The sequence below is a fragment of the Mytilus trossulus genome, chromosome 10 (assembly GCF_036588685.1).
Source record: "Mytilus trossulus isolate FHL-02 chromosome 10, PNRI_Mtr1.1.1.hap1, whole genome shotgun sequence".
Lineage (NCBI taxonomy): Eukaryota > Metazoa > Mollusca > Bivalvia > Mytilida > Mytilidae > Mytilus > Mytilus trossulus.
This window is the reverse complement of record NC_086382.1, coordinates 39,016,413-39,043,620: the sequence shown is the minus strand read 5'-3', so window position 1 is coordinate 39,043,620 and position 27,208 is coordinate 39,016,413. Positions and strand designations below refer to the sequence as shown.

At 30.4% G+C, this 27,208-nt stretch overlaps 1 protein-coding gene across 2 annotated transcripts; it reads right to left on the bottom strand.

Moving 5' to 3' along the window:
- Window positions 1-7,116: 7,116 nt before the first annotated feature.
- Window positions 7,117-27,205, bottom strand: LOC134687320 (growth arrest-specific protein 2-like). 2 transcript variants are annotated; one of them, XM_063547523.1, is made up of 7 exons: window positions 27,009-27,205; window positions 16,097-16,319; window positions 13,532-13,653; window positions 11,953-12,094; window positions 10,160-10,356; window positions 8,900-8,995; window positions 7,117-8,281 (listed from the first exon to the last, which is right to left on the bottom strand). In XM_063547523.1, exons 2-7 carry the CDS (start codon window positions 16,290-16,292, stop codon window positions 8,093-8,095), a joined length of 942 nt encoding a protein of 313 aa, XP_063403593.1. In that variant the 5' UTR covers window positions 16,293-16,319; window positions 27,009-27,205; the 3' UTR covers window positions 7,117-8,092. The 2 variants fall into 2 exon arrangements, with proteins under 2 accessions (XP_063403593.1, XP_063403592.1); XM_063547522.1 differs by lacking the exon at window positions 27,009-27,205 and adding an exon at window positions 21,633-21,848.
- Between the last annotated feature and the right edge of the window lie 3 nt (window positions 27,206-27,208).

The window sequence follows — 27,208 nt, the reverse complement described above, 5'->3', positions numbered from 1 at the left end:
CAAAAGTCAATTTTGTATGCAAATATGTTTATATTTGCATACCTTTAAGACAAAATTGACTTTTGTCATGACAAATATGAATTTTGTCTACAAAAATGAATTTTTCATGACAAAAATGAATTTTGTCTACACAAATGAATTTTGTCATCACAAAATTGAAGTTCTCACAAAACAAGTCTGTAGCACATAGTTTTGTAAGACAAAAATGATTTTGTTAAGACAGAATTGAATTTTGTACAAAACCACAAGAGTCCCATTCGGCGCCCCGTAGTAACAAGACCAAAAAATAAACCATGAATAGATGATAAAGTTAAAGCCGGATTAAGACGGAGAAACAAACTATTTAAATGAATGAAGAAAACGAAACAAGCATCTGATATAAGGAAGTACAAGGAGAGCAAAAAAAATGGTACAAAAGAAACAGCGTATACATTCCTACTGGAACTATATAAATAACATCATAGAAGTGGGAGATGAACACCAGGACCAACCCAGCAAACAGAAACGCTTTTGGAGTGATATTAAATCACTGAAAAAGGAAAACAGAGGGATCGCTCCTCTAAAAGACAAATGAACGATTATTTAAAACCGCAAAAAGACAAAGCTAACATCTTGAACAGACAATACCAATCAGTCTTTACTAAGGAAAATAGCGACGACATACCAAAGCAACCTAGCAACCCTTTTATGCATTGTACGTAATGCCAGTATTCGAATCGGTACAGTGCCAGAAGATTGGAAACAAGCTAACGTAACAGCAGTATTTAAGAAAGGAAGCAGATATGATGCTAGTAACTATAGACCCGTCTCACTCACCTGTCTATGTTGTTAATTCCTGGATTACATCATTGTCAGTAACACCTTTGGACATCTAGACAATCACAAAATACTTACAGCATGGTTTTAGAGCAAGATTAAGCTGTGAAATCCAACTCATCATGCTTTGTCATGGTCTTGCATCAGCTCTAGACAAAGCAGAGCAGATTGATATGGTTATCCTTGATTTTTCCAAGATATTTGATCGTGTCCCACATAAACAGTTGCTAAACAAACTACATCACTATGGCGTAACAGGACAACAAGTGGATTCAATCGTTCCTAGCCAAACGTACCCAACAAGTCATCGTTGAGGGAGAATCTTCAGAGAAAGTTCATGTGGTCAGCGCAGTCCCCCAAGGGACTGTACTTGGACCGTTACTATTCCTCCTATTCATCAACGACTTACCTGACAACATAACATCCAACACACGACTATTTGCAGACGATTGTATAGTATACAGAACGATAACATCTACTGCTGATACTAATGTACTACAAGAAGATCTTTACAAACTTGCAGAATGGGAAAAAACCTAGGCATGGACTTCCACCGACAGAAGTGTAGTGTTCAATCTACAATTAGATCACGTTCACCAATAATACACTCATACACGCTTAAAGGACAAGTGCTAGAAAGATATAAAAAAAAGTACGAAAAACCTTGGAGTCGACATTGAATCAGACCTCTCCTGGAAACAACACATCAATAGAGTAACAAAAACAGCGAACAGCATGCTAGGATTCCTAAAACGCAACTTAAGGTTTATGTACCCTTCTGTAGCCATTTTTGTACGATTTTTTTTAACATGAATTGTATCAAAACTACAGATATAATGAATAATAGAGACAGGCCATTTTGAACATATACTAGGGGGGAACCTGATGCAAAGCATTAATATTTACTGTTGCATTGCATTTAATAGAAAATAGTACTTTGTGGCAAATAAACCAAGATTATTATAGAAAATCCACAGCCTTTAATAAAGAGATTTGTGTTATAAAATTTGAAACATAGATTACTCACTTGCTTTTCTATGATGTGCTAGTGGTTTTTTTTTACAAAAAGTTCTAACCAACCTGTAAATTCCAAAATACCTGGTGCAGAGTAACTAAAGTCGAGCGCACCCTAAAAGGTGTACTTGATTTGGTCCATATTTTTATTTGTTCTAACCAATAACTACATTAATAAACTTGGTTTAAGGAAATAAATGCTAGCACTGCATGCAATAATCCTATATCTATCGGTTATTAAATTGCCAAATATGATAGAACAAGGATAAAGGCTGTGGATTTTCTATAAAATTTCCATATGTTTAGCATTGAAGCAACAGAAGGGTACATAATCCTTAAGAACATCCAACAGCGAAACCAAGACAAATGCATATGTTGCAATAGTCAGATCCAACTTAGACTACTGATCAACAGTATGGAATCGACACCATAAAGAGCAAGTTAAAACGGTTGAAATGGTCCAGAGTCGAGCAGCCCTGCCACCAACCGCTATAGGAACACCAGTAGTGTGGGCAGCATGTTAGAAGTACTAGACTGGGAATCATTGGAAAACAGAAGAGTTAATAAACTCATTATAGATACCAGGACTAAATTTTGTATATACGCCAGACATGCGTTTCGTTTAAATTACAGCTTACATTACTCTACAAGGTGGGTAATGATCTTATGGACATACCATGCGACACGTACTTAACACCAATGTCATCGAGAACAAGATCATCACATACCAAGAAGTTCTGGCAATATTCAACCAAGACTAACTGCTACAAATACAGTTTTTTTCCCAAGAACAGTGACAGTTTGGAACTCACTACCAGCAACTATAGCTGAGGCTCCCTCCTTGGTATCTTTCAAGACTTTCTATCTGATATATGCAGTCCCCCATTTGCCAAGTAAGTCAAATGATGGACTGGAGCTGTGCCAGCGGTGATAAATTTCCCTGGTACCGCCACGGAAGCCGGATTGGTTCAGGCCAGATGAACGCAAAGCAAATTGGAACCTCACTTTTTTATACATTGCTTTATTATTTTTTTTATTATTTTTATACTTTATACTCGCTTGTATATTCTTTGGTTATATTACAAAATTACTCTTTTTCTTGCGCCCAACGGAACCGTTGAGTATTGGTCAAGTTTGACAGATCAACGTAGATTTAGATGTAGATGTAGATGTATGATTATCCAGGATTTCCTCATTGGTAAGTGTCGTCAGGGTATATGTTGGGTTTCCAAGTGAATTGTCAATACCTAATTCGTTTATCAAGCAGTTAATGTAATGAGTTTTACACACAAACACGATGTTGTTTGGAGCTTTATCTGCGGGGACAACATATTTGTCATGAAAGTAGGATAAGTGTTTTGCAACATAAGGGTCTTTAAAGATTGACGTAGCATGAGCATTGATAGACCCATTCAGTTATTTAATTCTGATTTGTATCAACGACCTCACTGCCTTAATCCATTTGGAAAGAGGGTCTACGTCTTCCTTCTCACGCTTAGTCCATTGCCTGGCATGATCCTCGACTGAATCCATCTAAATTTTAAAGTACAAATTAGTATTTCCCATTGATAGATTTTGGCTCACGATATGTTGGACCTTTCGATAACACATTTTGTAGGGAAGTGTTATTAACAATGTTGAGGTCACCGGTAATAACTTGACCAGTCGGATAATATGTGAATTGGGAACTAGCACAAGTGCAACCAGGAGTTTAGACTTGAAAACATCAATATTGAGATCCTGCAAAACGTGTTTGTAATTGAAAATCTTAGTTGCAATAGGTTTGGTATAGGTATAAGAAATGATTGATACAGACTGGTTTTGGAAATAAGGAGGTATTTTCGATTGAACTAATTCATGATGAAGGATATTGCCTAAGTTGACGTCATCGAGACCTTTGTTGGCAAAGGAAAGATAAGGGAAAGATTTTCTCTTTTTCATCTTTTTCAATGTGGACTGGCTTGAAAAGTCTGCGACTTGCAATATCCGAACTTATAGCTGCAAGTTTGTATTCGTTTGAATGAGGGTTTGTAACAGTAAACAGATACTGACATGTGTCCATTACCATGAATCCATACACCACATATGATTCATCTACTGCTTATGGTATTTAAGAAAGGGTAATCATGTCACTTTGACTCTTAATCATCGAACCATGGAATGAAGTAGAGGTCAGTTGAACCCTGTCTGACAAACATGCAGACATTACAAGGAAGTCATATATACCAAGTTAGCAATACTATTACCCATAATTAAATAAGTAAGAAATTCACATCTTATAACAAAACTATTTTTCTTAGCTGTCTCTGAACTATGAAAATGATAAGTAATTCAATATATAAAGCATCCAGGTTTTCTATCTTCTGAAGTATACAGCCAGCCACAGTGGCATAGTAATACCTATGTCTCCCACACTGAGACTTTCGCTGTAGGCATGGCAAAGTTTATCACATTTTCAACCTATTATTGAGATTGTAAAAACTTTTGGATAACTCCTAGCTAATCTTTGACTTCAAATCAGAATTCAAAACTAATTGCAAAAGCTACATTTTTATAGCTCAGGGTATGAATACCTATATATTTTTTTCAAATTTAATTTTAATTGAAATTTCCTTTGCTGCATTCAATGTTGAGCTAGTGTCAATGTGAAAAGTCATAAACAAAATGAAATCATAATTCAGCACTTCACTGTAAGAGAACCAACCTTTGCTCTTTATGTCATGTGACTTGTAATGAAACAACAAGTACTAAATTGTTAAAGTCCATTATGAACTGTACAACATGAAAAGAAAATCAGCAAATTTAAACATTTTTAATTCAAAATATATTTTACTCTTCAAATGACAAATGTTTAACAGGAACAAATTCAAATATAGGAATGCAGAATTAAAATATATACAAGTATTTGCATTAAGAGATTTTGAGTCTCAAAAATAATAGATCATCAGTTAATATAAGATATATGCAAGACACAAAAAAGCAATGGTAAAGAAACTATCAAGTGATATCAAGCTAGTATGAAAAATAAATTATTTTTTTAATTTCATAAATAACTTGCCTTAATAAAACATGTTGATAATGACAGATGATGAAAATGTTTGTAAACATAATGCAGTTTTAGAAATGAATAGAAATGAAATAGGGTCACTGATTAAGTTCTTCTCCTTTTTCAATAACCATTGATAAGCCTAGCACTATCATCTAAATAAAAAAAACGATTTTAAACAAGCACCTTTTGTGTAATTTGTTAGTATATGTTCTTATTCTGAAAAAATCTAATATCTTCTATGACTTTTAATGAAGTCCATATTTAAACATAAATAGTTGTGGTTTACTTATATGTCCATGTTAATAGTAGCAATTTTTTTTTATATTTCCTTTAAAATAGTAATTATAATAAAGCTTATAAATAAACTTAGGGTGGAATATATATATATATAAGCACATATTTGAGTGTAAATTATGCAATCCTTTATATATTAGAGAGGTGAAGACTGACAACAAATTATTATTCTTGACATGCATATCAGAGCTATCAGAATCAATAATTAACGATGTGTAATGGTTGAAATATTTTTCAATTGGGATTTTTCTGTTCTATGGGAGATAATTCAAAGTGAATCATGTTCAAACATCTTTCAATGCTTGATAGGTATCATGTGTTCTGAAAAGTAAGACTTATTTTGAAAGTCAAGACGTCTCTTTTTAAATAATCTAAAAGATTAACAAAACAACAGTATATGCACATTAGGCCGATAATAATTTTTTTAACAGCTACCACATTTTAGACATTTGTAAAAGGAGAATATTATATTCTATATCAAAAGGAGGACTTAATCAAATTGGATTTTGTTATATAAACTTACATTTTGGTAACCAAAATAATGGTTAAAAAAAATAATTTGAGCAATAATGAAACCCATTATGCATCTGATATTTACTGTCAAATAAATGAGATCAACATTATTTTCTCTAGGGCAGTGGCATTTCAACAAGAAGGCAGTTATTTCCCTTTAACAAGAATTTGTACACAACCAAAATTTCATAGATCATAACAAAACAATACACAAGAAAAACAACCTGCAGTTTTAAATATGAATCTTAGTTTTAGTTCAAAACCAGATTCTAACAATTAAATAATGATATGTATTTGATGTGACATTATAACATAAGTGTCATTTAAAAAATATTATTCCAGCTAGATAAAAAACACTTTTAATATAAATTTTCTACAGAAACTTTTTGATTTTTCTAATGATATTTCATAGTGCTTTTGATGTCTAATTACTAATGAGTAAAATTTCTTTCTAAATGAATTCAATCTTAAATGTACAAGATAACTTTAACAACTTCAAAGTTTGTACACAAACAATTGTTATACTATAATTGTCAATGCCTTTTAACACTATTGATATCAACAAAAATAAACTTGAGCAATTTATTTATTATCTTGCCTATAATCCCTTTTCAAGTAAGTATTACAACACATCTAAAGGAACTACACACTAGCTATGCTTCAAACAGGTATGTCTATGAAAAAAACCCATAAATTAAGGCTTGCTTCAGTTATTTGCATAAATGGCAAGGTACCCTTGTTTTAACTGATTCATTTCATCTCAAGCATGAGCATTATCTTGGAACAGTAATGTCATGGTTCATCTGTATAATCCACGAAAATTGTATCCAACAGATAATAATGAATCCACAGTATAATGTCATTTACTCAGGCAAGATATAGGTTTACCCTGATAAAAAATATCTGACATTCTAGGAAGAATGTTCATTGAATAATATGTTATAATATGCATGAAACAAGATAAAGTGCACATATTAATGAAACTTCTACCTGAGAGAAAAACACACATCAAGATTTCTTTCAATTGAAAATTACAGGCACTGAGACTAAATTATATAATTTTATGTCAACTCACAAATACTATATGTAAAATCTTCATGAGACATAAACAAGTAAAAAAAAAAAAAAAACATATTTTCAGCAGGATTATATATAAACCAAAAATAAAATCAACAGAATTTAAGATGTAAACAATGTGGACGGCACAATTAAATAATACTGATGATCAGTTTGAAAGTCAGAATTGTATGAAAATGATGAAATCAATGAAATATACAAATCATAAAAAAAAACTTTTATACATCTTTAAAATCAGAAAACAATCATTATTTCCTTCCTCAATTGCAGCAGAGCATAGTTAAATCAGAAAATACTAAAAATCTTTTAATTTTTCTTGTGTCTACAAAATTGTGTAAATTAGTGTAAATGAACAAGTACATCATAGTAGTTAAGAAAAAAAACCACCCTGAGAACATCTTGTAAAGATCAATATTTCAACAATTGGTTCCTTTTTAGAATTAATATGCTGTCCAGCAACTTATTTTCATTCACTGAGAGTAAATTTTTAGTTTAGCCCTTTCTAGCAAGAGTCGTTGCTTTTCAAATCTATTTGATGCAAGTAGACAAGGAAAGATCCATGTATAGAATTTTCACACCAATTTACATTCAAGTTATTTGTCCTCTCGCAATTTATACAAAAATTAATGGCTTGCTAAAATCAGTGGGGTTTTAGATCTAAAACATGCAATAGTTTGATATTAATTTAGAAAAAGTTTTATTTTCAGAAAAAAAACTTAGACCTAAATTAGGATGATTTTTTGCAAATAAATGATATGATGGAAAAAAGCGCTGAATCAAAAGGACGGAAGGCAAAATCACAACCCTAAATCACCAATGAAAATTTCACAAAAGCCACACCAAAATTATTTTGTTCTTTGTAATTTGAGGCTGTGTATTTAGGCAAATTTCTGATTTGTTTTTTTTGAAAATTCTTTTGAGTCAACTGTAAAAACTGTACTCACATTTAAAAATAAAATCTGATTTTTTTTAGATACTAAATTATTAACTTTCACTAAAAGGCCCTTAAGAAGCTTAAGTCTTCTATAATTTTTTTTATTTTGGAAAAAAAAATTCCATTAATTTTAACTGAAAAGTTGTATTTGTTTATCACATTTATAAATAACAGTTGTGAAAAAAACAATCCTCATAAAACAATAAAAAATCATTTTGGTATGGCCTAGAGTTCCTCAAATTAATAACAGGAATATTAAGATCACATTATAAACTTCATTTCTGAATTAACAACTCGTTAACATTCACAAATGTCTAATTAACAAGTAAACAAATGTATTGCATAGTAAATAAACAACATTAACATCATATAAACAAATTTAACAATAAAAAATATCATGAAACTGACGATGTTGATCTGTACTGTGACTTGAAATACAAATATTTATTTACATCATTTTTCGGTTCTCCGTGGATGTCCCGACGGTGCTCAAACACTTGTTTTGGAATGTGATGCTCCAGGTAGTTCTCTAATGTATCCCATCCACCACCTACCCGTACCATAATATGTCGATTCTGTAAAAACTGAAATATTAAGAGTTCACGTTTTGAACATGTGGAATAATACTATAATTTTGATATGCATATCAGTTTCTGATTGATTATTATAGAGAAGGGAATTTGCTTGTAAGTCAATCATTAGTTTTTGTGTTGTAAGTCTGTAAGTCTTTACTGCATACCATGAATAGAAAGACAGGGAAAAAGAGTAAAAATAAGGTGAGAGGCAATTTTGATCACATCCCAACTATGCATGACATAAAGTTTTAATTTTGCTTGCAATTCTTACAAAATTCTAAAAAAAACAAAAAATCACACACAACAGCATAATATCAGTACCTCCGATTCCAACAACTATGATAAATTTTAAAACAGTCCTTCAATGTTTCATAATCTGTATGTCTCTTTTTCACAGAATTTGAAATTTCAATTTCAATAATCAATAGAACCAAGTAGACTGTCCATTGTTTATTAGACAGGTGCTTCATATTAAAAAAGTCACAAACCTTTTAGTTAAGATTGGGAAGTGATCCTTCTTAAAATGTTATTCATATAAAGAAATATATTGAAGAAAGAATTGGGGATGTTGAACAGTTACATGTTGTTCTTGTTGGTCATTTTGTCTAATCTTCTTGGTTTACTTACCCTGATATGTACAACTTTGCCAAAGATAGCATATTTTCCATCTCCTAACTTCTTTATATACTGATGACATTTACAGTTAAATGCAATGCGCTGAATCTGCAAAATTAACAATGATATTATGTTAACTGTTTTATATGTATGTTTTTTTTTATTTCTTCTTCATCCTTACACAGTATAAGGTCACCATACATCTTTGATTAATTAACACTTGCATATGAACTAATTGTAGAGTAATCATAAAGAAACTTTAACATCTATTCAAAAAAAAATGAAACAGGTCTTGAGGTGATAAAATTTTGGAGTATGATAATTGCTTTTAGACTGTGAATTCAACCAATCAAAATTTGGGATGCTTTGCTTTGAGCACTTATTTTGTACTCCTGAGTAGTGAGTAAAGTTTTATGGCCAAACTTCATGAACTTCTTTATCTAGATGAAGGCTTAGTGTTCCTTAGTAAATCAACCTGTTCAAAATAAGCATTTGTAAAATAATGAAAATCTGATCAAAATCCTATAAAGCCAAAAGAAAATTGCCTAGAACGTGTTTTTCTGCAGGCAGCAGATAATTTATAAGAAGTTGTTGATTTGTAAACAATAATCAATGAGTTTATATTTAATTTTTAGACTTATTTATATATCATTAACTTGAATGATTAAACACAATCCTGAAGGCTAAAAGATATACTGATATGTAAAGATTGATAGATTGTTATTTGTTTAAAATAGAGGTGGCTAATTTCCATGCAGTCAGGACAACACATTTAAAGAATAATTAATGAAATATTCAAGAAAATTATGTCAGAACATCAATCAAATTCATATTTTCAAGCTGAAATTAGATTGGAGTTAAAATCACAACACAAAACAAATCATCCCATGCTTTTATGATTCTCAAATATCTGCTCATTTCTGTTAATCTGAAAGACAGTGTTCTAATAAACATACAACAAAAGGTGAACCATAGCACACAAAATAACAGAGAATTAACTCCCTTGATTAAAATTACTTCCCCTGATTAAATAGCTCAAAATCAGTATACAGTAAATTCAGAAATTATTGGGAGGTGTTTATTATTGCGAAAAGCGCAATAATTCAAAATCGCATTTTGAAATATTTTTTTATGAATTGAACAGCGTTTTTTCTCAAAATAGTAAAAATTAAAATGTCATTGAAGTTAAAATGACAAAAATCGCAACAATAAATACACACAATAATTTCTGAATTTTACAATAGCATTATTTCCCTTGTTAAGTAGCAATACCTCAGCATCCAGGTTAGGCCCCTTATTAGACAAAGGTCGGACAATCTCTACCGGTTTACTGACTGGTATCTCTTCCTCTTCCTCTTCTATCTCTGTTTCCATCTTGATAATATTAGGAGGTTCCAGTCCAAACTTATAACCAAGTCTGGCTACTTCCAATAAACAGTTGATAACTGATTTCTGGTCTGTTTGTGATACTGAAATGTAAATAACATACAATATTACTTGATATCAACTTTAACTTTTTATATTTGTGTTGTATGATCAGTTTGTATTTACGATAAACTTGTAACAATAAACATTTGAATGCTGTTGTTTTTTTTATTTGGTCGGGTTGTTGTCACTTTGACACATTCCCCATTTCCATTCTCAATTTTATGGTGGTATTTCTTGAATTGCAAATACCAGCAAATACTCTTTCATAATTATTTATGAAATAAGTAAAATTTATGCAGCAAAGCAACTGACTTTCATTTAAAAGATCATTATGTGATACATGTATTTATCTACAAAAACAGATTTCTCTTTAAAATAAATGATTCAATTTGAAACTTTGTTGTATAAGGGAGATAATTGAAGATTCTTTTAAAGGAATACACAATAATTCTTTTTTTCTGTTTTTTTAAATGATCTCTTTTTTTGCTATAAATTAGTTTTTTAAATGGATTTTTTTTAAAATATTTTGTCAAATTTTAATCCAAATTTAATCTTTTAGTTTTCTCTCTATTCACACAGTGAATACCTACCAAATGTATAACCCATATACAAAATGTGTTATTTATAATTAAGCTCTGAAATTTTCTCCCTATATTCTATGTGTTGTTTCAAAAAATTCCATGCATGTCTAATTCAGTCAAAATTAACTTGAACATTATATGCATGCCACATCTTCAACCCAGCTATAATAACCTATAATAATGTGCTACCTTAATGCAACAATACCATTCTGTACACACACACATGTACACATAAAAATAATTAGTTAATAATTTACCACAGATGTCTAAATAATCAATTTACACCTGATGTTTTAGTACTGATATCTTCATTTGATAAAAAATTGATAGCAATTGTGTAAAAAATAACCTCTTTCGAGTTAAAAATTGTCATCTCCAATCTTTGTTTCTCAAACTAATAGCAGCACAAAGCATTAGAAATAAATATCAAGTACATAAACCAATGTACCTTGTGCATTCCAACAAAATTCTACCGTACATGGTGTATAACATATAAATAGATACAAATATGTGTAAACCTAATAATTCTGTACACTCTTTCATCATTATAAATATCTTACCACTTTTGAGGAAAGGCTGAAAAGTTTTTCATTATTAATTGTATTTTTAATGGTATAAAAGAAATAATCCATATTATAATTTTTATTGACATAAGAAAACTATTTCTTTCTTGTCGTAAAAGTCAGCTACAAAATATATTTCTGTAAAGCTTAGAAGGTGATAAAACAAAATGACAAAACATAAGTGTTTAAGTAAATATAAAATGTCAAGTTATTATCAATTTTATTTTTGAAAACTAAATAATAAGTTAATGAAAATAGAGTAAACAATAGAAAATAGAGCAATATTTCTGTGAAAAAATAAGTTTAAAATGTTTAGTTGCTAAATTAATTCAGTCTTTCAATTTTTAATTCAGATTGTTTCCATGAGTTTTATATTGCTATTATTAGAAACAGCCAATTCCAATGGTTACATGTTCAAAACATAAGGAATAGCTTTATGTATGTAAGAGATTTCTATAATATAGCAGAATATGCTATGTGTCTTTTATTTTACCTAGATATTCTGTTTCAAACATAGATTCCTGTTTCATTCCATGAGAATTACACCATGTCAAGAAATTAGCTGCATTATCTCTGGCAAACCAACTCCCTGAAGGAGCATTGTTTTTACATCTGGGACCTTTGAGGGGAATAGACTACAAAGAAAATAACAAAAACTTTCTATTTAAACATTATTGTTCACATTAGCAAAATTTTGTAACCAATATCTTATTTATATTATTTTTGTATACCTCAAAGGCTCATATTTAAAATGTAAAGCTACCTCTACATGTTTTAATAATAAAATAAATGATATAAAATGTTGTATTTGCTGTTTCATTAGTTTAACCCTTTCTTACATGAAATTATTTTTATACACACTTGATTCACATATGATTTTTTTTTTAAATTCGTCAGGTTTAAAGTATTAATGCATTGTGAAAACGAATATTTTATCAATGAAATTCCAGTCAGATATTCTCATGAATATCCTTTTTAATATTAGATACAAATTTTATTAAGTCAGATTTTTTGTAGGCAAGACATTTCAACTGAGGCACTACACAAGGGTCAAAAGGCGTCATTATGGAGTAAAGAGGGTGGCGTCAAAAGGTGTCACTATGGAGGAAAGGGTACATATTTATTGTTAAAAAATGACAAATGAATTAGACACAAGTTTTTCAACTTAGTAATGTCTTCTCCAAGTGCTAGTTCATTGTTATAGTTTAATATATTGATTCATCATATTCTTTTATTGGAACTAATTTGTGGATTCAGAAAATATAGTATTTTTGTGAAAATTACATTCATGGTTAAGTGGTTGTAGTCTGGTTGTGTGGTTCATATAAGTGTTTCTCGATTCTCATTTTTTTATATAGATAAAAGCGTTGGTGTTCCTGTATGAATGGTTTTACACTAGTCATTTTCATTTTTCAGCTTGCTGTTCGTTGTGAGCCAGTGCATGCGCTCCAAGTTAAGGACTATACTTTGACCTATAATAGTTTACATTTTTCTAATTGTGACTAGGATGAAAAGTTGTCTCATTGGCACTCATACCACATCTTCTTATATCTAATAAAGCAAAATTTGTCATTCAGAACTCTAGAAAATGTGTACTTGGATGGACATTTAAATTTGTAATTAACATATACCCATAGAATCCATCAAAATAAGTATTCCACAAATATAAGTAATTTAAAGTGAATTTTGCTTTAATTTTCAAGAGTTCCATAAACTTGCAATGCAATAAATGCTGAGGCCATAGAATAGATTATTTGCATTAACCCTAAATACCCCAAAAATAGCTGCCTTCTCAAAATCTTCTATTGCCCTGATGTGAAAAAGTTTGTTTTTTTATCAGATAGGCAAGGGTTCTAAAAAGCATTTGAAAGTTTAATTTCTCTTTGTCGAGAAAAAAAGATAATGCCTACCTACCTACCCTTTGTTTCAACCTTTGGGTAGGTTTTTAACAATCTTAACTACACTTGAAGGTCTGGCACTGAGGAAACTTTGATGACAATTTTGTAGGGTTATAAAAATGTGTCCTGTATACATAATTTGCATTGACCATTTATGATTATAATTCTTTTTACCTCTGTACATGTACCGTTGGCCACACATTCCTGGGCTTTCTGCTGTATAACTTGAGCTAGCTTACATAAGCATACACCATTGTCTAATACATCCATAAATGTCTCTGCTGTTATATCTATATCTAAAATTATATACAAAAATATATCTGCTGTTATGTCTATATCTAAAATTATATCACAAAAATATATCTGCTGTTATGTCTATATCTAAAATTATACACAAAAATATATCTGAACATCTATTAAATACTATGATGAATTAGCTCTCACTTGATATAGCCTTTTTGTGCTAATGCGGCGTAAAGCAACAAACAATCAATCAATCAATTAAATACTAAGACTGAGTGATGTTTTTGTTAGTTGTTTTTTTGTGCTTTGTAATGATCTGATGAGTTAAGCCCTTTTCCCCCAACTTTTATAGTTTGTTCTTATGTTGTGCTGTTACACCCATGTCTAAGATGAAGGATAGGGTTGGGTGCCTACAAATATGTATACATCAACAACTTTTTGGTTGTGCCTATCCCAATCCAAGAGCCTGTAATTCAGCAGTTATCATTGTTGCTATATTTCATATTTATTTTTTAATTCACTGTAATGTTAATAAATGAGACCGTTTGTTTTCTTGTTTGAATTTTTAGTTTCTGGTCGGGGGTTGGCAATCTAGACAAACCACATCTTCTTACTTCATGTATTTTATAATGGTTATTTATCTTACTAAAAATCTTTCAACTTGAGGTTTTCTGTGAGAAAGAAAACAATAAAACAACACTGATATGTTAAACAACATGAACAAAAACTACTTCAGGTTTAAGAGCTTTTTTAAAAAGATGATATATAAAATCTTCCGAAAATAGATACTATTAGCGGTAAAATGATACAACTCTGGCAGGCGGCAACCCCCCACTCAGTCTGATAACACGGACAGTCCATATTGTTTACAATTAATATAACTTGGTATCAGATCATCAATAAACAGGTGTCAGATGCTTATCATAAAATGTCACCAAACTCTAAACACTCGTCACCAAATGTCACGACATTGGGTATTCATTATTGGACTTCTGCTGGACACGCTTATACCAACAGCCAGAAAAAACTTGGAGGTCTACATAGTGCATTGTAGTGCATTTTGAAAGAGGTTTGACAATAATTTTGATGTGTTAAAGAGATTACCTGTCTTCATAAGCATGTAATTATCAATCAATACAAAATGTTCAATTTGAATACAAAATAAATGTATATATGTAAGTGAAACTCCTACTTTAGGTCTTGTTGACAAACAAGATATTATTAACTTTCTTGTAAATTTCACTGTTATAACAGATTTCTATGTAATTACATTTGTATAAAAATATTTATTTATTTGAAAATATATTTTAAGTGAACTCCTACTTCAGGTCTTGTTGACAAACAAGATATTATTAACTTTCTTGTAAATTTCACTGTTATAACAGATATCTATTTATTTATAAAAAAAAATATTTTTTTGAAAATACATTTTGGTATCTTCTTCTTATAGCTATTCCATGTATCAAGAGGTCCTTTGTTGAAGTTTTTAACAAATCACAGTGTTTGATGTTAAAGTACTGCTGTAGATTTATTATTATTTGTTGGATACCAATTTTCATGTTTTTCATGGGTACACGTGAACCGCGAATTTAAATGTTCAATGAATTACAAATTTTCTATCAGGTTGTAGGCAGACTTTGGAAAAACCATGAAATTACATATCCATGGAAAGGCAAGTTTTCTGCAATCCACCAAAATTGGTACCCAGGAAAATAAATGAATTCACAGTATCAAGGGCGGATTCATCCATTTTTTAAGGGGTTTCCCAACCCATGTTAAATGGGGGGTTCCAATATATGTCCCCATTCATATGCATTGATTATCAAAAAAAAAGGGGGGGTTGTTCCAATTTACAATTACAATTTTGTAAATACATGTACAAATGTACTTAGGTAAGACAGGAGATTAGGAAATGAGATTCCTTTGTAGGCTTTGCAATGTGAGTGAAAGAGAATTTCATTGCCAATTTTTAAAACTCTTCTGAATATTTCTGAACCTGTAGTAACCTAGTATAAACATGTAATAATAGGTCAAGTTTATTATTTCTTTTCCTATACTCTGCTTGTAATCTCATCAAAATCTTCTATTCACAAATAATCAATCAATTTGCTTATTCAATAAAACTGGTGCCAAATTAATTAATTAAGCTTAATTAAAATATTTTAAAAAAAATCAACCTTAATTACAAATTTCTGAACAAGAAAAGATAGGATCAAGGACAAACTATACCTCACATTCCAACATTACTTAAAATAGACACCCAATGAATAATTCTGAAAACAATAGATAAAAAACTTTACAACATACATCTATATAAAGATAGCTGTTGTAAGCTTAGTACCTGTAAGCTTAATAATAGAACTTAACAAGACAAATACTGAAACAATTCAAACAAGGACACAAGTTTGAGGTAAAATCAAATCAAAGGAAATGACCATTGCATGTTAAACACTGCTGTCACCATTTGTACTTCATATATATATATGCTTAACTTACTTAATGTTTTTGCAAGCCATTCTGACAAGTCTTCTTTTAACGGCTCTAAACTTTCTTCCTGAAGAACGTGTAATCTTTTGGTCATCTCATCTTCCTTCTGACTTTCCTCCTTACTTAGGGGGACAAGCCCTGCTTCTTTACCGTGTCCATTCATCATAGGGATTAACCCACAGTCACGCTCAATCACCTTGGTCATCGGCGAATCAATTACATCATAATTACCCTGCATTAAAAAGAAAATACAAGGATGTCACAAAATATTTTTTATAAATGGTAAGAAAGAATTGTCTGTACAAAATTCGGAAATGTGTTTAAAAAATCCACAGGTGTTTTTGCTGCAAGTTCTTTAAGCTGCATATTTTCCTAAAAAAAAACTTCCAGTTAGTTTTAAATCACATATTTATCTTTTTCAATACCAAATTATATTTAATAGTCACTTCCGATGGCAGTCCTAAGTACTTTCAAAGAGGTGAAAGAGCATTTGATTAGTGTTGAAGGCCTGTGAAATGATAAACAGCAATATTAGCATGCTCTTTCGTTTTTTCAAATTGTGTTCATGTGTGCATTTTTTTATGAAGTCATGTAAAAAAAATCTAATAAATTTGAGAATGGAAATGGCGAATGTGTCAAAGAGACAACAACCCGACCATAGAGCAGACAACACCAGAAGGTCACCAACAGGTCTTCAATGCAGCGAGAAATTCCTGCACTCAGAGGAGTCCTTCAGCTGTCCCCTAAACAAATATATATACTAGTTCAGTGATAATGAACGCCATACTTAACTCCAAATTGTACACAAGAAACTAAAATTAAAAATAATAAAAGACTAACACAGGCTAGAGGCTCCTGACTTGGGACAGGTGCAAAATTGCCATATTCTTTTTTTTTTTTCAATTATATGTGACTTTATTAAAATAAAATGTGGTACAATTACCATTAAGACAACAATAGGTCACTGCACAGCCTTCAATAATGAAAAACACCAGTAACTTATAGTCAGTTATAAAAGGTCCCCAAAGATTACATGTATGTGGTGGGGTTAAACAAGCTTTTGAGTGCTCAACTCAAGTTTGTTCACAGATATAATTTCTGAAAAATTCCTCATTAAAAAGATCTGTTGTGCATATAATTTCTAGATGGGATCTGGTTTTCTGACTTAAAAAGAATGATCTAATTACAAAACTTAATATTGAATATAAAATATCATCTTACTTGTATCATTTTGCACTAAAAATCCATCAGAATTCAAATTATTCAAAACCTGAACAAAAATGCAATTTGAATATTAAGTTAACGATCTTTGATTTCTATCTTTAATCAAACAAATACAAGATTGTTAAGATTCAAGCATTTAAAAAAATGTACACAAAAACATTTAAAATGCTGAATCATTTAAGCATTTATCCTAATTAGGATTTGTGGTAATTAAATAAACAAATATTAAGATTATACACACCTACATCAACCTACACCAAATCTATTGCAATTGTTTATTGAATTCTATTAAATTTTCAAACAATAGAAATTCAAAACAGAAGATTTTGTGTTAAAACAAAACAGAGGTCATTGGGTCAATTTGTTTAGAGGAATCATTATTATCAGCTTTGTATTATTAGAAAAATAAAATATTTGTGAGCCAGAGGTATTTAAGGCCCGTAATAACGGTGGTAAAGTTTTATCAAACTTAATTCATGATAAGTAAAATACTACAATGTACATTTTGATATGTGAAATGAATTAAAGATTGGCTAAAAATAAATAAATAAATATACATATCCTAAGATTCAGTTTCATTTATTTTATAGGGTGCTTCATGCTAAAGGGGGTATTTACTGTCTTGACAGCCCATGAGGGTCTCATAGTGTTGTCATTAAGGGTAAAACAAAATACTGGTTTGTACATATAAAGATGAGTAAAAAGATTATATATTGCAATAGGCAGATCCAGGATTCATTTTTCAGACAAATCTGTCATGTGACTTCCATCACCACGTGACAAAAATATATGAATAGAAATTTCCAACACATGTTGATCAAGCATTAAGGGTGAAAAAGTCTTATTTTATACTGCACAAAATATTAGGGAAATATCAGTCATACGGCAATCATGATTATGTACTTACGGAACGTTAATTATTTCAATAGCACTACCCTACAGAATGACAATTTTGAGAGTGCTGAAAACTTTTAATAGAGCAGGGATACAGACGCGCCTGCTATCTGGTAAATGATGTCATAAAGGAGTGCAAAATTGATGATCTTTTCCGGTGAAAGACATGATTCCAGAAATTACCTTAACAGACACATGTGCAGTCATGACCCTAATGTAACACTCTCATATTGGCAATCTTATGATAATGAAAATATAACATGTTCAGTAAGCACAGGATTCAAAATAAGTCAGAAAAGACCTAGAATATATCATAACAAAAAGTTTGACTGTTCAAAAAAATCGGAACAATCATAGAGGACGCCTTAGGATGAATGAATACTGACTCTTTAAAAATAAATCTCTTTTGATTCCAATTTGAAGGCAACACTGACTGAAATTGTAAATGTAAATGTATAATCTCAATGTATCCCAAACTCTGTCTGACCAACAAAATGTCAGACAAAAAGTCATTTGGTCAGACAGGATTTTTGGGAATATTTGGTTAAATATATAGTAGAAAAATTCAAATTCCTTTTTCGGTCAGACAAACCCTTATACAGTTTGGCACAGACTGTAATCTAAACAATAGTTTGAGGAAAATACTTACACTTTCAAAAGTCATGCTGAATTTTATTTAGATAATTTGTTAAAGGACCACTTATAAATCCAACACTTTGACTAAAGAACTATACATTCCACACTGTAAAATTAATTCAAAAACGGATATAAACTAGAAAAGCATATATTTTCTTATTTCTAAAGACTAATCTCTACACTGTAAAAATATATCTCTATCTATATGCTGCAATTTGAAATTGTGTATACAAGGTATACCTGAATAAAATTATATTCAATTTGTGAAATGAAACTCGAAACTATGTTTAATAGTGTAAATAATTTGGGAAAGGTATATTGAAAACTATGATGATATATATATTATTTGATATTTATATAAAATTTCTATTGCTTGCAAAGCAATTTAAATTCAATTAACATCATTATGAAAGGGGGACAAACAATAGCAAAGCATGGATGATTTTGTGTATATATACCACTTGTTAACAGCCAGAAGCTAGATGTTGCCATAAACATGATAAAGATTTGAGCTGACAATTTGCCAAGTCACCTAATTATAAAAATTATTAATATCAATAATAAAAGACAAAACAAATTAGGCCAATTGTCACGATACCTTTAGTCTGATTTTGTAACCCCCTGCTGAAGGGTGAGAACTTTTTTTTATCTATTTAATTATTAAAATTTTAATAGATTTATTGGAATTCCCATGTGTTTTTCCCCTCAAAGTGACAATGTTCTATCACTCTATGATTTATTGTTCTTAAGTGTTGGTAGTAATTATTTTAAAATACAATAAATTGGTTTATCTATGCAAAATATGAGTTACTAGATAATACTTGTGGTATAATACTGCTTTTATTTTTTGAAATGATACACTGCATGGCACGTATGTAATTATTTCTACCAAAATGATATATATATTGCATGTTTCAATAACAGTCTGCACCAAAAACTTTTTCAACTTCTAGTCCGAAGACCAATATTCCAATATTTTTCTTATAGGTCTTAACAAATTTCTTCAAAAACTTACAAGTTGGAATAAAATTTTACTAGTCTGGGGCATCGGTCTAGTGCGCGGCTAACGGTGCAGACTGCTGAATAACTTATAAAGTTAAGTTTTTATGCATATATATGCCACCTCCTAAAATACTGTTGAAAGTACCAGGTAAATTATCTTAAGACTATTATGCACAACTACATAAACCTAAGATGTACGCCAAATCTATTGCAATTGTTAATTGAATTCTATTAAATTTTCAAACAATAGAAATTCAAAAACAGAAGATTTTATGTTAAAACAAAACATAGGTCATTGGGTCAATTTGTTAGAGGATATATCAGCTTTGTATTATTAGAAAAATAAAGTATTTGTGAGCAAGAGGTTTTTAATTTCTTGATTTCTTGCTTTTCAATGCCACTTTTAAACCTTTCATTATTCGGTGGTGGACAGTTTTATTGGTGGAGGGAGCCACAGTGTCAAGAAAGAACCACTAGCCTTCAGATTGATATGAGAGCACCTTGCAAGAGCAGGTTTCGAACAAAAAAGTTAACTACATTTGCTGAGCGCTGAGTATGAATACCAAAACTTCACATTGGACACCTTGCCATACATTGCAGTTTCACATTGGACACCTTGACATACATTGCAATTTCACATTGGACACCTTGCCATACATTGCAATTTCACATTGGACACCTTGACATACAATACACTGCAATTTCACATTTCTATGGTCTAGATCTGTTTACTGCAAAATCATGCTTAAACCCTTATTTGGTATACATTTTGAAAACGTTCCCTTTAGAATGAAGACATGTACACTATATTTCAAGTTAAATGTGAAAACAACTTCATATAGTATTAGCTACCTTTAACATTTTTTTTTACATTATATGATTTCAAGACAAATGCATTGCATTTAATCTTTAACATGTGCCATAAAATAATAAGTTAAATGCATTGACATTTCTAACACATTTCAAGTAAAAGAGATAAAATATTTTCCTTTTTATTTAAAAGTTATTTTGTTTTCTCAAAAAATATTGACATTTAATTTCATGATTTATTTTTCAAATATTTATACAAAAAATAGAACTAAACACAAAAAGTATCTAAAATGTTAATACATGCAACATGAAAGTATATTTTTCTTTGCACATTGTCATTGAAAAATTAAATGAGAAATTTATCTTGCACTGAAATTTTGACAAAATCCCTACTATAATGTTGAAGACCATATTGCTAATAAAAAAATGCATTTTTACAACACAGTTGGCAAGTATTTAACCTGTTAACTAGTCTACATGTCTGCATAGTTCAAACCTGAATTTCAGTATTATCTGCATTACTTCCCAATCTTGCCATCGACTGTTCACTGAATTTCTTAAAATTCTGACTTTAGTTCAAGAAATCAAATTTTTTGTACTGGCAGACTTGAAAATAGTGTTACTCGAAATAATCATCCATTAAACATACCTAGAGTAAGAATAACATCAACTCTGACCCAACCAAAATTCTTTCCAATTTTATTATCAATAAGTGTTTTTAAAAGCGATAAAAGTTATGTCAAGTCTGAAGGCCACATTAACTGAATTTCTTTATCTCAAGTCAAATAAACCATAAGTCAAAATGATTTTGAAAGTTATGCATTTCAATTCAATTACTACATAGTAGCTATATACAGTATTATAAATACGAAAAATGAGATGATTTTACCAATTTGGAACTATAATCATGATAATAAAAAAAATAGATGCATGAGTTTTCTTAAGAAAAAATACAAAATAAAAATAATGTTTTACTCACTGCTTTTAAAGGTGCCGTTTTAGGTCTTCGTCCTTTATTGTAATTATTGTACTCATTATAATTTCTCATTGTTATAAAAATGGTAAAAAATTCTCAAATACTATTCCTGTTTTGCAATATTTCTTAAATATTTGTACACAATTAAATCACATCAATTTAATGGATTTGGACAATGTTTGAAGTTTAACTGTATTTTAAATACTTCTAATAAAGGAAGAAAAATGCTATATGTGGTTAACTCCGCTCATAAATTGTGAACAATCAGATCGTTTATCTATTATAAATGATCAGAGGATTAATCCATTACAACGATATTGACGCCATACACGATTCTGTCATGACCTCTAATGATTTTCTTCTAGTTAATTTACAAAGGTGTTACGCACATACTCAAAGATATGAAAATCTTAATAATCACCAGACTTCAACTTTTTATCAACAAATAAATAAATATAATATACTAAGGATTTGTTTGGGCTTCAAACTTTTATATTGAAAACAATAATTTTATCTTTAAATGTATGTCCCTTTTCATTAAATTCCAAATTTGTTCTGTGTCTGAATTGGCAAAGTTTATTCTATAATCTAAATGACAATTTCTTGTTTACATTCCAATATACTTAAGTCAATAAATTAAATCCTGGATAAAAATAAAAAGATTACTTCAAATATATATTCATTTGAAAACAAACACATTTAGATTTTACGAAGTTTACATATATAATATACTATCCGTTTAATAACATTAATGTCATTATGCAGGTGTTTCATACTTGGCCTCATTTTCATCTCCACCTGTTGATCATTTGTAAATGTCAATGCTTTTCCTTGTATAATTTACGCATCATTATCATTATCAAATTTCATGCAAGTGAGAGGTTTAGCGCTATAAAACCAGGTTCAATCCACCTTTTCTACATTTGTAAATGCCTGTACCAAGTCAGGATTATGACGGTTCTTGCCCATTTGTTTTTGATGCATTTTGTTATTTGATTTTGCCATGTGATTATGGACTTTCCAAATTGATTTTCCTCCAAGTTCAGTATTTTTGTGATTTTACCTTTTATGTACACTACTGAGCATTTAGTAAAAAGCTGTCATCCATTTTTTTGCTCCATTTTATCATAGACAGACCAATAAAATATCACTTGAAATGATGCTTATACTTCTGAATTAATGCAAAAATTTAGCAAAATGTCAGAAGAATGTCTTCTTACAGCTACTGAGTTCATTTATTTTCTATATCATTTTTGTGTATTGAGAAAGAAAGAAAAAATTGAAGACTTGTTTACATATATATACAGTATATCATGAGTTCTGACAAATTCTGCTTACAACCTTTCCTATTGAAAACTTGCATGTTTTTGAAAATTATTCATGCTTCAACTTCACCCACATTATACATGAATAATTAGTATCCTACGAATATTAAAATATTCACAGTGCCAGTGGGTCCCAGGTAATTCAGACTTGTCCAGTTAAGCATGAGGGCCTTTATCTCCAACATACTGAGTTTCTAAAAGTCTTCTCACTTAGCTGTTCAGCCATTCAAATCAAATTTCATAATTTACATGTATCTCAGTAAACAGATGTCGATCTCTTTGATATTTGTCATTTTAACAATCTAACTGTTGAAGTTTCCAAATAAATTTGTATTCAGTAAAATTCAGTTTAATTGTGTTGTACAATGGAGAGAAAAAATGGAATTCTTTTATTATCTTAATTATAGTCAAAACATTGCTAATTAAAGGTAATTGTATATTTTAAAGCATTTCCCAAAAGAATAATTAGACCCATCATGAATTTAAAGAAAGATTTTAAAATAAAATTTCAATGGTTTAAACACTTCTAATTATCATTTCAAGGATTTTTATCAAATGTCTGCATATAGTTACAGTTGATCATGGTGCAACTGAAAAAGAATGAGTTATTTCATGTATTTGATCCAGCCAGCAATGTATATCACAATTATCTGGACAAAACCATTTTTTACTGGCCTTTGCAAAATGTCCAGCAATCTTTGGAATAACTTCCTATCATGTAAGTGTGACTAACTATGTTAATGTACTGGCAAAGCAATATATATGGTAAACAATTAAACATGAGGCATATATGGACCATAATTTGGTATTCAGCCTTTGGTTTCTTTTTGTATCCTTTTTTATAAGTTCTAAAATTTTAACTTTTAGTTTGTGGGTTGTGTTGGTGTTAGAATAGTATGAATGGAACAATGAGTTTTTCGAGAAAAAAATAATACATTTTGATTCACCGTTTACGTGACATGAAACCAAACAGGAAACCAATCTTTATTTTCTTTACTTTGCACAATATAATTCAAAAGGCATAAATAAACACCATTACTAGTGTTACTTGCTTCATGTTAATATTTAAAATCTATTTTCAATGTTATATTAAAGTTTTTTTAAACCTGACAGGAAACCATTAAGAAACCGAAAGCATTTTTTTAGTTTTATTTTATTGCAAAATCTGCTTAAAATAATCTGAACAGTATACTTTTTCTTAAAATCCATCTTAAATGTAACAGTATTATAAAACTTCTTAATATGTGCTTGTTTTGAAATCAATTAGTACAATTTATTCAGAATTTTCCATATTTTCTTCATTGATACAGGATACCATAATCGTTGTATCTTGATGTTTAAGCAAAAAAAATGTATTTATATTTGGTTTTGATATTCCAGTTATATACAATTTATTCCAAATCATTGGCAATGTAACATTCTTTAACTCCAGTAAAGAAAAAAACTTTTAACTTGGAATTAAAATCTTTAAAATAGGCACAATGTGATACTTGTGACCTGTACACAATCTACATGGTTTCCACATTTTAACCTACTTTAGTGGGCTAAAATCAATAAAGTACTTCCTTTCAAGTCATGCATGGTAAAAGTTTACTTCTCCTTTGACAAGTTTATTGCGTTTCTGATAAGTGTTTGCAGAACATGAATAAAAAATATTAATTAAAAACTGTGACAAAGATTCCAACTTTGTACATTCTAAGTGTAACGGTATATTAACATGTATTTGTTATTAAATTATATTTATTCACCTAAAATATCCAGTTATATTTACTGCTGAAGTTATAACAATCCAACCAGCATTGGTACAATGATAAGAGACGTAATTTTGATTGATTTTTCCAAGGACTCTTCACGTCATTATCGGGAAACGAAGTGTGTTCTAACGACTGTCAAATATGAAATCGATTTTGTCAAGTCATTGGGCATTTATTTTCACACAGGATCGTATGTAACATTATGCACATAGGAAAAATAACAGACCACCGGCGCAATCTCTTTGACAATTGTATTTTCCTCTTTTAAACAAGACGAAACAAGTCTACAGATTATGTTTGCTAACATCCCGTTGGAAACAAAAACAATGTTTAGACCTACATTGTAGTATTTCGTACATCCAGCCGTAATGGCGTGATCACATGTTAGTCACATGTTTCACGTATGACCGGAAATGGTTAGAACTTAAGGACAAAAACAATTTTAATAAATAACTGGACTTCTGTTTCGTGTGAAATGTAACGCATAACGACAACGTAATTTTCTTACTTAATTATTACGAAGATCAAAACAAGAATGTAAATCATCTCGGATTTACTTGTTTGAACATCTTGCGAGAGTTCATATTTGCATATTGTTTTAAAGAATTCTATTACAACAAAGCAGATTACATCATCTAAAAATTGCGTTACGAAATCGGACACAAAAATCACGCCACTGTTCTTACATCTGCTACATAAATACTTATAGTTCTCGGCATTTTCTTCTCACTATTCTTATTGGTCAATGTTCTTTGTTATTTGAAAGCAAAAGTTACGAATTTGCCGGTGACGATTATCTATAAATCAGTCAGCGTTATGCTCTTCGGAAGCAAAAAGTAACGCGAGAAACGACACAAAAATACGGTTGTAGAATCTTTGAAATTTGTATATTTTGATTTTTTTTCTAATGAAGAGTAGCATACACTTGTATGTTGATAAAAATACTGGCATCTTTAGATGTAGTTGCAACTTTTCTTACAGTAAATCACATTTTATCACTTTTCTATAGTTATAGGAAACGGAGCCCAATAGCAAATTATGGTCCATATATATTGTGATAATCATATATTTGTCCCAAGTAGGACACAAATATTTTAAGATTACAAAAAACATGTATACAGCAATACTATGCAATTTTATTTGGCCTAATATGCCTAATGTCTTTTAGTGAGGCAAATTAGAAAAACAAGAATGGCGTGAATAGGGCAAGTTAGTAGAAAGTGGGGTTAAATTGGTAAAAAGTGTGGTGAGTTGGCAGTGGGGCAAATTATCATTTTTAGGTGATATCGTCCAAATAATACTATTACATCTTAAAAGTCTATATCATGCAGTTATTTTATTTTGCTGTCGTTGCAGAATGGCATTATGTATATAGAAAATAAATGCGGAATAAGACGCCTCACTTGCATATATATCATGTAAAGTTATAAAAGGACATACATGTACATGTGACATACATGTAACTGAAGAACAGAAATCATGGTAATAGTGACTAAGTTTTGTGGTAATAAGTATTGTCTTATAGGGGCCTTTTATAGCTGACTATATATGCAGTATGGGCTTTGCTCATTGTTGAAGGCCGTACAGTGACCTATAATTGTTAATGTTTGTGTCATTTTGGTCTTTTGTGGATAGTTGTCTCATTGACAATCATACCACATCTTCTTTTTTATATTGTGTATAAGTTTCATAATATTTAGTTGAGGCAGACTTAAGTTAGAGAGCGGATGGGGAAATTCAGCAGTGTTTCCATTTGGAATGGGCATAACTCTAAAAGATTAAAGTGAGGCTACTACAATTCAAACTTGATGTGCTTTGGTAAATCAATATGGGGAAGAAGGAGAAAAATCATTTAAAAAAATAAAAAATCTTCTAATGAACTCAAAATACGGGAATTAGAAAAAGCAACAAAAAAAGTTAACGATTTTGAGTTCATTAGACATGTTAGTACAATGAAATTTTCTGGGAATTTTTCCCCCTATTATTTTTATTCATTCATTTTTCTACTGTAATAGCGAACTTCGTCCCCATATAAGCTTCATAACATTTAAATATAAAATGTAGATACAAACTTAAGGTTAAAGACCAGAAACCAACTGGGACGGACGGACAAGGGTCAAGACAAGGGTAAAACTTAATGTCACTAAACCCCGGAGGGAACATAAAACAGATGTGACATATTTTTTATTTAGTTTCAACTAGTTTTTCTTTAGTGAAAAGAAGCAGCTCAAACCTCGCAGATATTTACTAAGGATCACTACTCGTCTATTGTATAAATTTTAACATTTCATTAAACATACCAGAGCCGTGGCCTGGATAAATAAGAGTTGTCAAGCACTTTAAGTAAGCCTAAAGCGTCTAATCTATTTTCAGTTTTATAATCAAAATGTACGCTACAAACTAAATTAGAGAAAGTTAATTGGAGCTTCTTTGACTTTGATTTTGCTAACAGACGTCCATTTGTAAACAATATCTGTCACGTCCTGTCAATAACTTCCTT